The following is a 14,785-nucleotide window of genomic DNA, read 5'->3' as shown; positions in this document are numbered from 1 at the left end:
GCGATTGCAGCGCGAGGCCCTCTCATCCCGGCACGAGCGCCCCCTGCCGCGCCGCGCCGGAACTGGGTCAGGTGCCCGAAGTGGGCCGAGGGGGCGGGGCTGCGCCGCCGAAGGGCGCAGGGGGCGGGCGGGCTCCTCCCGCGTCGCGGCGTGGTGACGCGGGGGCGTCTGCGCGTGACGTCGCGGCGGCTTTCGTCCTGCTCCCGGTCTCGCCCTCGCCGCCCCTCGGCCCGTTCCGGCCTGCGCCCGCCGCCCGCTGCCGCCATGGCGAACGTGGCCGATACGAAGCTCTACGACATTCTGGGGGTGCCGCCTGGGGCCTCCGACAACGAGCTCAAGAAGGTGCGGGGGAGGGGCGGCGGCCGGCGCCCGGAGAGACCGGGCGGCAGCGCGGGGGGGGGGGTTGCGGGCTCGCCGCCGGGCAGGGCCTCGCGGGGCGGCTGAGGCGGGAGGCGGCTGGGGCCGGCGGGCGGTAGGGGCAGTTGGGCCGTGGGAAGGCCGCGGGGAGCGTGGCCTGAAGGCGGCGGCCTGCCCGACTGAGGCCTGCGGGGGGGGAGGGCGCGGCGCCGGGTGAAGGCGCCCCGGTGCCGCCTCAGCCCGCCGAGGTAGGCCGTGCCGCGGAGCCGCTGGGGCCTGGCTTGCGGGCGGGCGGCGAGGGAGCGGGGTAGGCCGCGGGCAGGGCTCGGAGGGGGGGAGGCGGCCCGGCCCTACTCCCCGTGTCCCGGGCCCGGCGCCGCCGGCTCCCGCCTGGGCCCCGGGCGGCGCCGGGGCTCCGCTCGTCTCGCCCCCGCTCGTCTCGCCCCCGCAGCGCTGCGTCCCTCCCGCGCGGCAGAGCGGTATTCGCAGCCGGTGAAAGGCTTCTTGGGGGTAAAAATCCTCGTGAAGGACCAGTAGATTCTAACTGGTGCCATTGTCCGCCCCACGTGTAGACCTTAGCGGGGGTTCGTTTCGCTCACATGTTTGACCCCTCCCAGGCCGAAAGCGACAAGGTAAGGTAAACAAAGAAGCGAGGTGAAAACTTGGAGCCAGGTCATCAGTGTAACAATTCACTACGTCCATTTCATTCTGTAGTGTATAAACCACTTTTTTCTAAGAGGTCTTAATGACCACTTACACGTGAGGGAGGATAATTAACTAGACAGTTTACTAGCAGTGACCTGCTTCCGCTGATGGGTGGTGCTGGTATTAACAACCATGCGTTACCCATCATGCATGTGGTAGCCTAATTTGTGCAGGGACAGGCAACTGCAGTGTTGAAATAGTGTTAGAGATGGAAGGCATGTGGTGAGGAGATGGTATACCAACCACAATCAAGTAGAATATTTTTTTTTTCTTACTGAATTCTCTTAAAGGTATCTGCGTCCTGTAAGAGTGAAAAACTGACAGCAGTTTCCCACTCAGATAACCCGTGCTGCTTAATATTATTTGCTATAGATCAGATTTATTGTGGAATATAAAGTTTCCAACTGCCTGCAACAGCAAGAAATTCATCTATATCGTATTGTCACTGAGAGGTCATGTGGATGCTTTATTAATCTGTTATTTTAACCTGTATAACAGTGTAGGAAAGTGAAAACAAGTAATAGCTTAGTCAAAAGTGGCTGAGAGAACAGGCTTTAACACTGATTAGTTAAATTAATTTTTATTTAAGTTATAATATGGTGCCAGTGTAGACTTTGATTCTGGATCTGTTTCTGATTAAATAAAAAATGGTAGCTTCCTTTTGGGTGATGGGGAGCCTTAAGAATTGCTCTAAACTGGAATGCTGTTATCAGCAAAGACATAAGTGCGCTCTCTTTTGAAAGATCACTATGCAAGCTCATTTTTTCCTGATTAGATGATGTTATGTAGGTTTTTGGTTTAGTGTTCCAAGTGTTGTTTTTTTTCTTGGTTAGACTTCTTAAAATATGTGGAGAAAATCCATTATTATTACAGAATATGTAGGTTTGTGGAAGATTATGCTTTTTTACTGATGGGTAATTTGTCCTATAAGACCTGTGATTTTTGTTCTTTACACTTGCTGTCATTTAGAATATTTGGCGTGTAGTATCAGTGTTCTATTTTTATTTCATCAGTTCCTTATCAAACTTTATTTCTTGACTGCATGCAGAAGTACAGAGTATTTCAAGATAATCAGTAAAGAGAAGTAACTGTGCAGATACAAAAAAGGAATCTTACTTGTTCCAGTACAAAATGGAAAATTGTGATCTTTGTAAAGCTTTGTGTATAAAGCTCTCCTAATGCTGTAGTTCTAAAGAGTTAGTTTAGATGCTCAGCTCTACAGAAATAGAGGTTTTTGAAAAATCTGCTCTAAGAACAAGTGTTTCAGTTGTTTGCAGTTGCATCACTGTAGCTTTTTTATATGTATAATTAAAAAAAAAGACTGTATACCATGTAGTTTATTAATATTTGTCCCCTGATTGTTACTGGGGGTGTTGAGGTGGAGTGGGGAAGAGTTAAGGTCTTTACTATTAAAAACTCAAATTGTAGAAAAAGTCTCTGCCTGTCCTGTTATTTGCTTTGATCTCTAAAGTATAAGCAAAACAGATGAAGTAGTGCTGTAGAAAAAAAGTGCTGATCCTGAGCATCAAAGTACTGGTCAAAAAAAGAAGGCATTCTGAAAAATCTCTTCTGGAGATTTGGCTGTACTTATTCCTCCTACGGGTTTGGAACACTGAAGTTAAATAAAACCAATGATCTGTACAGTTCTGCACATGTAACTCAATTCAAAGTGAGATAAAATCTTCCATTATTGATAGGTAAGGAAGTATAAAATGATTATTGTGAGGGTTGACTGATAAAGTGAATGAGAAGCTGAGGCAGCCATTTTGTTGTTAACCTATTGCTGTGATAGAGGCAAAAGACAAATGGGTTGAAACTTAAACTCTCTATTGTAGGTTTTGAGTGTGTTCTGTAGAGTAAGTAATTTTAATGAAAGTCCGATGTGATTCTTCCTGTAAGTTAATGAAGATAAGCAGGAAAACTAGTTCTATCTATTGTGTGCTATAGTTGTGTTTAAATCCAAGTGTAATTAATTTATGTATATAGCAATGTCAGAATTTTTTGTGTCCTTTCAATGTGTGACTAATTTCAAAACGCTCATTTTCTCAGTTTGCTTTATTAGGATTTCCTTTCTTCCTGAAGACACCACTTGAGTTTCTCAAAAAAGTAACTGATTAATAAAAACTTAAACTAATTTTGTACCTCTTTCAACTAGGCATACAGAAAGCTGGCCAAGGAATACCATCCCGATAAGAATCCAAATGCAGGGGACAAAGTAAGACTTTTTTTCTTTTTTAACTCTTGAAGTTTGATATTGCAGTAGCATCTAAGGGACCAAATACAGGTGGTGAGGCCTTGCTGTTACAAGTTGTTCAAAAATAATTGTGAGAGGGAACCCTGTCCTGTCTACTTCTTCCCAATCTCAAAATCTACCAGTGTACCTAGTGGGAAAAAATGTAGCATTTGGCTGAGTTAAATTGGTTGAGAAGATAATGCTGAGGGGAAAAACTGCCTTGCTTCATCTGCCAAGATGATGTCAGCTGGCATTGGCATCTACATAGGTACTTGAAAAAGAGAGAGAGTCAGTTTTCCAAGTTTTTCCAACGTGGAAAAATGTATGTAGGGAAGTTCTTGAAACTGCTGCAGCATAAACCAAACTGCATGTGTGGGAAGGCTGAATTAGATTTGTTAGGTTAATAGCAATTAAAAAAATGTCAATTAAGTTGACTCAGCTAATTCTCTTTAATAGAACTGAAGTTCTAATGGTTGTGTTGAGGTGAGCAGAAATGACTGTGAAAAGATATTCATTTGTTTTGAGGACAAACACATTAATATGCATTTTAGTAAGTTTCTCAATTGTTAGTGTATTTTAAGTGTCTAACATAGCTTGAAGTCTTTGCCATTAGTATGTAACTGGATTTTTTTTTTTGCCTGTTGGCTACTGCAGTATTACATGCATGGGGGTTTCCTTCTTTGGTTGCATTTTTTTTGTTTGTAAGAAAACTGTCTTATGCTAGGGACGGTAAAGAACAAAGCCAATGAAGTTTTGCAATAAGATGTCATATTTTATGATAAGAGGTAACACAACTAAGCCCAAGTCTGACTTTTAAGTCTTGCATATTAGAACAAGGGTGGAAAACTGTTCTGTTGTGTACCTTCTTTATTGGTTGTTCATGCTGGGCAAGAGACAGTAGGAAAATGTTCCCTTGAAGTTCTAAATTATCATGCACTGTTTTGACTCTGTTCCTCTTCTAGTTCAAAGAAATAAGCTTTGCCTATGAAGTATTGTCAAATCCAGAGAAACGTGAGTTATATGATAGATATGGAGAACAGGGTCTCCGAGAAGGTAGCGGTGGAAGCAGTGGAATGGACGATATTTTCTCCCATATCTTCGGTGGTGGATTGTTCAATTTCATGGGTGGTCAGAGTAGAAGTCGTAATGGTAGAAGAAGAGGAGAAGATATGATGCATCCGCTCAAGTGAGTATCTTGATACTGTAATTTGTACTTTTAAGCTTTCCTGATCAGTATTTTACTCTGCTAGTTTAAATTCTTGATATGCTTCTCAGCTGAGATATTCTGCAGTCTGCACATACTTTTCAGACCTGCATGGCGTGTGTAGCCCAGAAGGCAGTCATCATGAGTTACTCTTCATGTTTGGTTAATCTTATAGACTACCTAATATTTTGCTTTGCTTGGTTATTAGCCTGTATGTGCTTTGTTAGCATTATTTTCCTTGGGTTTGCTCCATAATTATGTTTGGAAGTTCTAATCTGAAAAAGCATTCAACAACCAAGAATTACTCATTAGCTGTGTTCTTAAGAAAGAAGAGGTACTAAGGCTTTGGAAAGACTTAAGTTGACTTGCATTCATAGTGTAGTACCAGCTGGAACTAAAGCTGAACTGCATAATTAATGGAAAAGCGTGTGGTGTGTTTTGTGGGTTTGTGTTCGTTGGTTTCTGTAGGCCATGCTTGAATATCACATCTAATTGTGTTTTGTAGATCTCTGTTTGCAATCATGACTGGCTTTTTGCTTCCTGAGCAGGTCCTTTCTAACTTAAGTTAAGCTGCATCTTTCCTGTGGTTGGCAAACCATGCTTATTAAAGTCTGTTTACTTCTACAAGCTTGCTTACTTTAGTAGCTAGTACTGCGTGCTATATTATTCATTAGCTTAGGTTTTATTGTTATTTGTAAACACTGATGCCAGGCAACCTTTTCTCAATACGTCGAGTTGAAATTTCTATCCACTTGCAAACCCCTTCAGGAGAAACAGTAAATGTCTTCAGCAACTTCTATCAATATATGAAAGTTACTGGAGTTTGATGGTGTATTCGAGAGCTTCTAAAAAAAATTGAAACATGAACAATCTACAACAAATCTAAAGAATGAAGTGGCCTTGGGCACATGCTAAGCCCTCCCCACTAAACTATCTAAACTATTATTGGGACTGGTCAACATGGCTTCACCAAGGGGAAATCAAGGATAGCCTTTTATGATGGCATGACTGGCTGGGTAGATGAGGGGAGAGTAGTGGACGTTGTCTATCTACCTCGACTTCAGCAAGGCTTTTGACACTGTCTCCCATAACATCCTCATAGACAAGCTTAGGAAGCGTGGGTTAGATGAGTGAACAGTGAGGTGGACTGAGAACTGGCTGAATGGCAGAGCTCAGAGGGTTGTGATCAGCGACGCAGAGACTAGTTGGAGGCCTATAACTAGTGGTGTTCCCCAGGGGTCAGTACTGGGGTCCAGTCTTGTTCAACATATTCATCAGCAACCTGGATGAGTGGACAGAGTGCAATCTCGGCAAGCTTACTAATGACACAAAACTGCGGGGAGTGGCTGACACACCAGAAGGCTGTGCCACCATTCAGCAAGACCTGGACAGGCTGGAGGGTTGGGCAGAGGGAACCTAATGAATATCAACAAGGGCAAGTGTAGGGTCCTGCACCTAGGGAGGAATGACCCCATGCACCAGTACAGGTTAGGGGTTGACCTCCTGAAGAGCAGCTCTGCAGAGAAGGACCTGGGAGTCCTGGTGGACAAGTTGACCATGAGTCAGCAATGTGCCCTTGTGGCAAAGAAGGCCAATAGTATCCTGGGATGTATTAAAAAAAGCGTGGCCAGCAGGTCGAGGGAGGTTATCCTTCCCCTCAACTCTGCCCTGGTGAGGCCACATCTGGAGTATTGTGTCCAGTTCTGGGCTCCCCAGTTCAAGGAGGACAGGGAACTACTGGAGAGAGTCCAACAGCAGGCTGTGAAGAAGATCAAGGAAATGGAGCATCTCTCTTGTGAGGAAAGGCTGAGGGATTTGGATCTGCTTAGCCTGGAGAAGAGAAGACTGAGAGAGTCTATATCACTGCTTATCAATATCTAAAGGGCAGGTGTCAAGAGCATGGGGCCAGACTCTTTGCCCGGCAACAGGACAAGGGGCAATGGGTACAAACTGGAACACAGGAAATTCCATCTAAACATGAGGAAAACCTTCTTGACTTTGAGGGTGGCGGAGCAGTGGAACAGGCTGCCCAGAGAGGTTGTGGAGTCTCCTTCTCTGGAGATATTCAAAACCTGCCTGGATGTGATCCTGTGCAAGCTGCTTCAGGTGACCCTGCTTTGGCAGGGGGATTGGACTAGGTGATCTCCAGAGGTCCCTTCCAATCCCTGCTGTTCTGTGATCTCTTGTGGGAAGCCCAATACAGTAATAAATATTCTGTATGTATTCTTGCAGATGCTTGCTATAAATATTGTCAGGACTGTCTAGAGAGGTTTGTTTCTCACCTGCCTGGTAGAACTTAAAAAAAAAAAAATAAAATCAGCTATGACTGTGTAATAAAATCTAAAACGCTAGATCAGCTTGTTTTCTATTAAGAAACACAAGCAAACCTATCTGGTTTCTTCTGATTAAATTACAGCTTTTCTGTGAAACCATGTTCAGGATTACATGCGTTTATTAATATGTGTGCAATAGTTTTCAATGACTCCTTGTGATAGATAAAATGGTGCTTTAAAATCTTATTTTCGTAGCAGGTTTAGTCTTTTTATGAAGATCTTTTTTCTTTAATTTGTCCTAGGTGAGTATTTTAATTACATGGGGAAAGTAAGTTGTTAAGTGATAACCCAGGAGAAATGCTTTATTTTGTAGAGTCTCTTTAGAAGATCTGTATAACGGAAAGACAACTAAACTACAACTTAGCAAGAATGTCCTTTGTAGTGCATGTAATGGGTAAGTTTGTTTATATTTTTGAGTTCTCTGGTTGCTTTGTTGGCATATAGTGTAATCTCCTGTGTCAGATCGTTATCTGTATATGACTTACTGGATCCTGCTTTCAGACTAGAAAATTGTTGAACTTGAATGATACCGTTGATGGAACTGGAACTATTCAAGGGCTTTGTTTGGGGGGAAGAGGGGGGAGAGAACCTAATTATAATTGGCAGTGCAATTAGGCATGTTAACCTACTGATGTAGGGATTTTTTTGTCTTGTGTTTCTGAAAAACTTGCTTTTCATGCAACTGGTGCTTTCTATTCTAGGCAGGGAGGGAAGGCTGGAGCCGTTCAGAAATGTAATGCTTGCCGGGGTAGAGGTGTACGTATCATGATCAGACAGCTGGCTCCTGGAATGGTTCAGCAGATGCAGTCTGTATGCTCTGACTGCAACGGAGAAGGTAGGCCAAACTATTCCATGTTACTAAATGCGTTTAGCTGGATTCAGCCTCCTGGTTAAATCTCAGGAGGAACTTATTCAGGACAGTTTCACTCCTGTCTAGTCAGTTCGGTCTCAATCTGATGTCAACACGGAGAAAGCACTTTACTCGGAACAACGGCAAGATTTACAGTGTTATAAGGTACTGAAATGTAGCCTGGAAGCTTGAACAGTAGGGATTGATTGTTTTTAAAAACACTTAGATGTGAATATTACTTACTCTTGTGTTAAAGTAAAAAACAAGATTTTGTTGTTTTAAGAGCTTTTTGTCTTTTGCAGTCTCCTAATGTCCAAGGACAGGTTTAAGTTAAAAATGGTAACCTAAAGTTGGATTTTATCTTCTTCAAATTAAGAAGATACCTTTTGCTGAATTGTCCGTGTTTGGGGGAACAAGTTCAGCACGTGATCTAAAAAGGAATCGCGTGAAGTGCAGATCTTCTGCAGTTTGCAGAGTAGTAACATCACCTTGTGGATGACTTTACTCTTCACAATACTTGGAAAGGGCAGAGAGTTGTGCTTTGTGACTAGTCAAAACACTTACTGAAACTGTACAGTGCATGTGGCCTAATATTTTGGTGACTTGTACAAAGACAATAGCTTACTTCAAAAATAAAGATGAAGTAGAACAGCGAATTTAAGCTGTTTTGGCTAGTCATCCTTCAGTTTGCTGGAAGAAGTAATTGCCTTCCTAGAGGTAACAGACAAAACTATTGAAAAAGTGAAAAACTATTCAGTTTGAGAGTATAAAAGTGAAATCACTTATGTGTCAGAACAGGTTAGATCCTTTCCATGGGGAAAACCCGTATATTGCTCTTGCATGAAACTGTGATTTGACTAGCTATCTTCCCCCCATTTTGTGTGCAAGACTCTCTAGTTCTACTGGCTGCGTTTACATAGTACTTGGTGGTGGTGGCGTACTGCAAAATGTGGCTGTCAATGAACAGAACCCAGTAATCCTTTTTTCACTGTTGTTAACATAAGTGGAACTAAGCTTCCCAAATTCACTGAAATAGTTTGAAATTTGTATTCTGACTTTTAAGGGAGGGGGGATGCTTCAGTTTGGTTTTAGCCTTGATCCTTTCTCTTGTAGCTGTCATTCTCCAGCATAACAAGGAATGGAAAAGTAGGCTGTGCTTTTTTTTTTTTTTTTTTAAGTAGCAAGTTGAATGGTAAAGATACTGGAGTCTAAGGCTTAAGAAACACTAAAAGCTATAGACAAAGTCTTGTTTTGCCTTCCTCTAAAGCACTGTCACCTTTCAAAATCCTTGATAAGACAGCTTTGAAGGTTATGTGTATCTTTGTATGCCCCCATTTATTTTTTTTTTTTCCCCTCTTCCAGATAGGGTAAATGGAGCCTGGCTTTCTTCTTATGAGAAATTCATAAAGCAACATCTAAATCACTAGTTGTGTTACATGTATTCTTCAGCCTACTTTAAAACAGTTTTTCTTCAGAATTGGATGGAGTTAGAGAAAATCTCTGAACTCAAAATTTGTCTTTCTTTAGGTGAAGTAATTAATGAAAAAGACCGCTGTAAAAAATGTGAAGGGAAGAAGGTGATCAAAGAGGTAAAAATACTTGAGGTCCATGTAGACAAAGGCATGAAACATGGGCAAAGAATCACATTCAGTGGAGAAGCAGATCAGGCTCCAGGTGTGGAACCAGGCGATATTGTCCTCTTACTCCAAGAAAAGGAGAATGAGGTAATGCTTTTGAGTTTATATTTTAAATGCCTTTTATCCTAGTCTTTTAATATTTAAGTGATGTAGATGGCTGTTGATTTTAAAGCAATTCATATGGTTGCAGCTCTGGGAGAGATAGTGAATAGCTTTCAATAGATTTATAGCAAGCAATGTGGCTTTCATGGTGAGCCAGAAAAATCTTTGCAAGTCTGTAGCCAGAGGACATGCAGATTCTGGTGCTCCCTAATACTAATAAAAGGTAGCTTTCTTGGGTAAGCTCAGGCTGAATTTGACGTGCAGTGAAGAGCCATTCAGGATGTTAACTTCAATCTGCTTTGCTTGTGACACTAACAACATGCTTGGTGTTGCTCTTTGTCAATGTCTTGTGATGTGGCAGAGAACTCCTATTAAAATCCCCAAATGGTGCCTTCTATCTCTGCTGCTGTGGTTGTGGAAATATAACACAGAATGCTGACGTTACCAATTGATTTAACAAAACAAAGAAACATGATTATTTTATACTAGTTTGCTAAGACTTATGCTTACTGTATGCTGGAGTATACACTGCACTTCTGAATTAAATATTGCAATTTATCTTTCTCTGTGTTAAAACTGCTTAAAGGCAGAGTTGAGATGACTGCTTTTTCTGAATGCTTTTGTTTAGAAAGGCCAGGTATTACTATGGTGAAATAAGAAATAGTTTGTGTCCTATACTCTGGGAAAAGTGTTGGATCGAATGGGGGGGGGTGGGGTGGTAAGATCTGTGACACAAAGAGGAGCACTGGGCACAAATTTAAATTCCAGTCACGTATTAAGGATATCATGTTGGTTATCTGAAAACTAGGTACATTAAGCTTTTCAAAGCTGTGTCAAGGACTGCTAATTTGTCAATCAATTTTGCATAACTCTTACACATTCTTCTCTTTTTTCATCTGTAATAGTGGTTGAAATGTGGCACTGCAGTTGATCTTGGCCATGGTAAGGGAGAAACAGTCAGTGAGCTTACAGAACAGTCATGTCATGATGGCATTGAATTCCAGATGGTGGATGCCACTTTTTAATCTTCTAATGAACTACATCTAGTTTTACAGTGTTGTTAATTCAGAAAAATACTGTACCTTGTGTCCTAGTGAGCAAAACTAGACTGACTTTTAGTGAAGCTTTTAGTGGTCTTAAAATTTCCCTTGAGGTGGGAGTCATGGTTTTGCTAGTGGATAAAGCTTATATTTACTGTGATTTAAGAATTCTGAGTGATATGGCTTCAAGATCAGTTATGACAGCTGTGGACTAAATGATGAGAGCCCTGCTGTAGATAAAGTTAGCTGAAGCAGGTATGCATGATGACTAGTTAAATGTTGAGAAACAAAGATGGGTTTTCTGTACTCTGGTGCAGGGGAAGTAGTGTCAAACTGTCAAAAGCTTTGTGTATAGGTTGCTTGTGTAGGATATCTTGGGGTAAGAGAGGACTGCTGCTACACAGGCCTTCATCATAGTATATAGTGTGGTTTGCCTTATTTTAGATGACGCTTTCATCAGGCACAAACTTTCTGAGCGTATTAAGGTATTTGAATCAACAGAATCATGTTAACTTTGTACAAAGGCTGTTGCTCTGACATGGAATTTTAAGAATAAATAATAATGAATTCTAAATAATGAGTCTTGTGGAGATATGATTATAGGATTAGAAAAGGTATCTCCCTCTTTTTTTTTTTTTCAGGTGTTCCAGCGGGATGGGAATGACTTGCATATGACGCACAAGATTGGACTGGTTGAAGCACTGTGTGGATTTCAGTTCACATTTAAGCACCTTGATGGACGTCAGATTGTGGTTAAATATCCTCCTGGAAAAGTAATTGAACCAGGTAAGCTTGACCTGATAAGGACTTCTTTGCCTATGCTTTTGTGATTCTTGAACACTTTAATCCCATTATTGTTCTCCTGTTACCTGAACCTAGGCTAGAGAAATGAAGAGAATTGTATAGAGAAAGATTTGTTCTGAAGTAGCACTCTCCAGCTTACTTCTCTTTGAATTACAGGTTGTGTTCGTGTGGTCAGAGGTGAAGGAATGCCACAGTATCGCAATCCTTTTGAGAAGGGGGATCTTTACATTAAATTTGATGTTCAGTTTCCTGAAAATAACTGGATTAGCCCAGAAAAGCTTTCAGTAAGTATAAATGTGGTGGTTTTATTGGACAGTATATGCAAAGTGTATGTGTTGTACCTCATGTGCTTGCTTTCAGTGCTTAAATTTAGATGTAAGTACAATTATTCTTTTAACGTTGTTTATGGGCAACATGTAGCTTGAAAATACCCGTTGAAATAGGAATTTATGGAACCTGTATTTAAGAGCTGTGCAGATGTTGGGCAGATAAAGGCAGGAGGAAGAAATCTTCCTGCTGCTGTGTGATAAGTTTCCAGAGTGCAACTGTATTTACTGATTGCACTTTTGGTTGATGATATGTGGAGCTGTTGGTTCTCTTTAAGTGGTGTTTTCCAGTTGATACAAATACTTCATATATTTTTTAATGAGTGTGCCTTTCAGGGTTTACATCAGCTTAGACTTGTAACCCAAACCTGCTCTGAGAGGGTGTCTTGAAGTTGTGGGAAACTGCTCGCTTTATTTAGCATTTGTAGATGCAGTACTGAATACACTTTTTTTCTGGGGCAGGAACTTGAAGATCTTCTGCCAGCTAGACCAGAATTTCCCAATGTAATTGGTGATGCAGAAGAGGTAGATCTTCAGGAATTTGATACCACTCGTGGTTCAGGTGGTGGCCAGAGACGTGAAGCTTATAACGATAGTTCTGATGAAGAAAGCAGCCATCATGGACCTGGGGTACAGTGTGCCCATCAGTAAACGTTTGTCTAAAAAGTTGCACAAGGATTTTCTTTCAAATTTTGCCTGACTTGTTTTCAACAATCCAGCTGGATTGTATAAGTAATCCAGATGAACCAATGGACATCTATTGCTGTATGTGTAACTTTTAAATTGGTCTATAGTATCTACAGAGTGTAATTTAAACTAACCACAAGCTTACATCTTCATTTTGACTGTGTAGCAGAATAAAGCACTTGAAAGGAAGACGAGACTCCTTTTCACATGGGTTTTAAGTTTGTCCTCGTATCTGTGCTTGATTTTTACCAGTTTTGTGTAGATTTTAAGTTTCATATTTTAAATTCAAATTCTACATTGTAAAGTTTGTGTACAATTTGTCCTGAGGCTTGATATTTGGCTGCACCTGCATAAGCTGCTACAAGTAGAATAAAGAATTTCATAGCCTGTATCTATCATCTAGATGCATGGTAAATGGGCTTTGCACATAATGGGTTTAGAGCTGACTGGGAACAATGGAAGACTAAATTAGAAGTGGTTGTAAGTTTTTTCTACCATCTTGTGAACGGTTTCTGAAATTAAATAAAAGCAGTTGGTGTATAATACATTTCTTTTGCCTTGTAACTCTTACTTTTCCAGTGACTTTACCTATTCTGTGTACAAAGAGACTGTGTAGATGGTAGACATTTCATAAACACAGGGAGGCTGAAGCTGCTTTAAGACGAGGTTGCAGTTGGATGACTTTTGTGTGCTACATATAGAAGTCTTTTCTTGAAATGAGATATGACTAAATGGGCAGGGGGAAGGCTGCAGCCATGTCCCCTTTGTATGAAGAAAACACAAGGCTATCTGAGTTCAGTCAGAAGGTAACAAAACCTTTTAAATGAAGATGATTAAATACCAAAATAATGGTGCCTTTCTCTTAGCCTTTGAATGCAATCCAAAGCCTGATTCAGCCTGACTGACTTCCCAGTGAAATGTTTCCAGTTTTTAAAAAAATTTTTGTAAAAATGAATATGATGCCTGGCAACTCGTAGTTGCTTAAACACAGTTTGTAAAGAAATTTAGTATTGTACTTGACAAAAACTTTTGACCTGGAAACATACTAAATGTAGATGGTTTTGTTGCTTTTGCAGTAGTTTGCACTTTGTTTTAACTATTAAGACCTTTAAGCTTTCCAGCTTCAGTTCTGTTCCCTTTTATATGCTTTTAATTAGTAAAAATACCACAACAAAGCAAAAATGTGACCTTAAATAATTATCAGGTGCAGTTAGTTATCTAAGCATTTTGTTACAATGTTAAGGAACTGTGCATGACCTTTGGCTGGTACACTGCTTCTTTATAGTAAGGTTCTCTCCCCGTTGAAGCAAAGAAGTTGAAAGATGCCTCTACTTTTCTTTATAAATCTGAAGTGTGACGTGTTTAATTATTGCTCAGATAGTTGTTGACACTTTACCACTGAGATTGGAGGGACAAAATCCAAGGGTTTCCATGTGCTTGGGCAGGCATTGGCATTTGAGTGTTGCTGAACAGCCTTGTTATAGACTCTAAAACTGAAGCAAGAATAAACACTGTTTGACCCGTATCTCAGTATTGACTTCTTATGCTGTGGCATTCTCATCTAGTGAACCTTTATTTTCATTTATTAAAACTTCAGGTTACTTTTCTTGAAGCTGTGGTTATATACTGATCCTTTCTCCTCATTAATTTCTTCAAGAAGTCAGTCATCTTAACCTGTAATGCTTAAACAACTACAACACCCATCTTCTGCTTTCAAGTAGTAGCTTTAGGATTTACCTCCTTGGAAAACAGAGTATGTGCTCTAAACTTATCTCCTTACTTTCAAATTGCTTTTTTGGTGGGATAGAGGGAAAGGATTCATGGTAACTTTTTGGATAGCATGCTGAAGTGGAAGGGAAGATGATCACTGTATGTAATGCAAGTTAGTCTAGTTCTGTTTCAGTCCTGAGATTGGATTAATTTAGGCTCCTGTTAGCGGCATCTTTCAATGAGCAGTGACTTCTTGACAGTTGCCCTTATTATATGTATCTCCTACTTTACAAAGTTGTAGTGTAGAAAAACTTCCCATAGATTCACTGTCTTGGTTTCAATATTTAAGTTGCAAGCAATACACTCCTACAGTTACTAATGCTTTAGTAGTTTACTGATGAAGTTTAACGCTTAACATAGCTATTAATGCTTTAAACAGGGCCAGTGTGACTGCCCTATGAATAATCAAACATTAGTTGAATGTTCTCAGTAATAAACAGCTGCAACTTAAGTACTTTTATAAGAGGTGGTACTACAAACAAATGAGTATTCTGTATGTTGAGAGAGGAAGAAAACATGACCACCAGAACTGTATTAGAACCATTTTCTTAGTTGACACTTTTTTTATATCTCTAGTATTGGCCTAAAGAAGCTGAAAGGGAAAAACCCTGGGAAATCTTGTCTAGCTTATTTTGTGACACATCTATTTCTGCATATATAGTGACTAAAATTAACCTAAAGTTGACTCTCAAGAAAAGTCTCACCTGTCCTCCTGAGCGTGTTTAACTTACCAAGGT

The 14,785-nt window shown here is 40.8% G+C and overlaps 1 protein-coding gene across 1 annotated transcript; it reads left to right on the top strand.

The window, feature by feature from the left end:
- Positions 1-163: 163 nt before the first annotated feature.
- DNAJA2 (DnaJ heat shock protein family (Hsp40) member A2) lies at positions 164-12,825 on the top strand. The gene is made up of 9 exons (XM_082489490.1): positions 164-342; positions 3,218-3,277; positions 4,258-4,481; positions 7,146-7,226; positions 7,534-7,667; positions 9,210-9,406; positions 11,103-11,247; positions 11,422-11,549; positions 12,054-12,825. The coding sequence occupies exons 1-9, from the start codon at positions 265-267 to the stop codon at positions 12,240-12,242; spliced, it is 1,236 nt and encodes a 411-aa protein (XP_082345616.1). The 5' UTR covers positions 164-264; the 3' UTR covers positions 12,243-12,825.
- The last annotated feature ends 1,960 nt before the right edge of the window (positions 12,826-14,785 follow it).

The sequence above is a fragment of the Vanellus vanellus genome (genome assembly GCF_965231255.1).
Source record: "Vanellus vanellus genome assembly, chromosome: 12".
Classification (NCBI taxonomy): domain Eukaryota; kingdom Metazoa; phylum Chordata; class Aves; order Charadriiformes; family Charadriidae; genus Vanellus; species Vanellus vanellus.
This window is presented reverse-complemented; position numbering and strand designations above follow the sequence as displayed.

Coding starts and splice junctions, on each gene's coding strand:
- DNAJA2 (XM_082489490.1), top strand. CDS start 265: ATGGCGAACGTGGCCGATACGAAGCTCTACGACATTCTGGGGGTGCCG. Junction 7,668..9,209: donor CTCTGACTGCAACGGAGAAG/GTAGGCCAAACT, acceptor GTCTTTCTTTAG/GTGAAGTAATTAATGAAAAA. Junction 11,248..11,421: donor TGGAAAAGTAATTGAACCAG/GTAAGCTTGACC, acceptor TTTGAATTACAG/GTTGTGTTCGTGTGGTCAGA.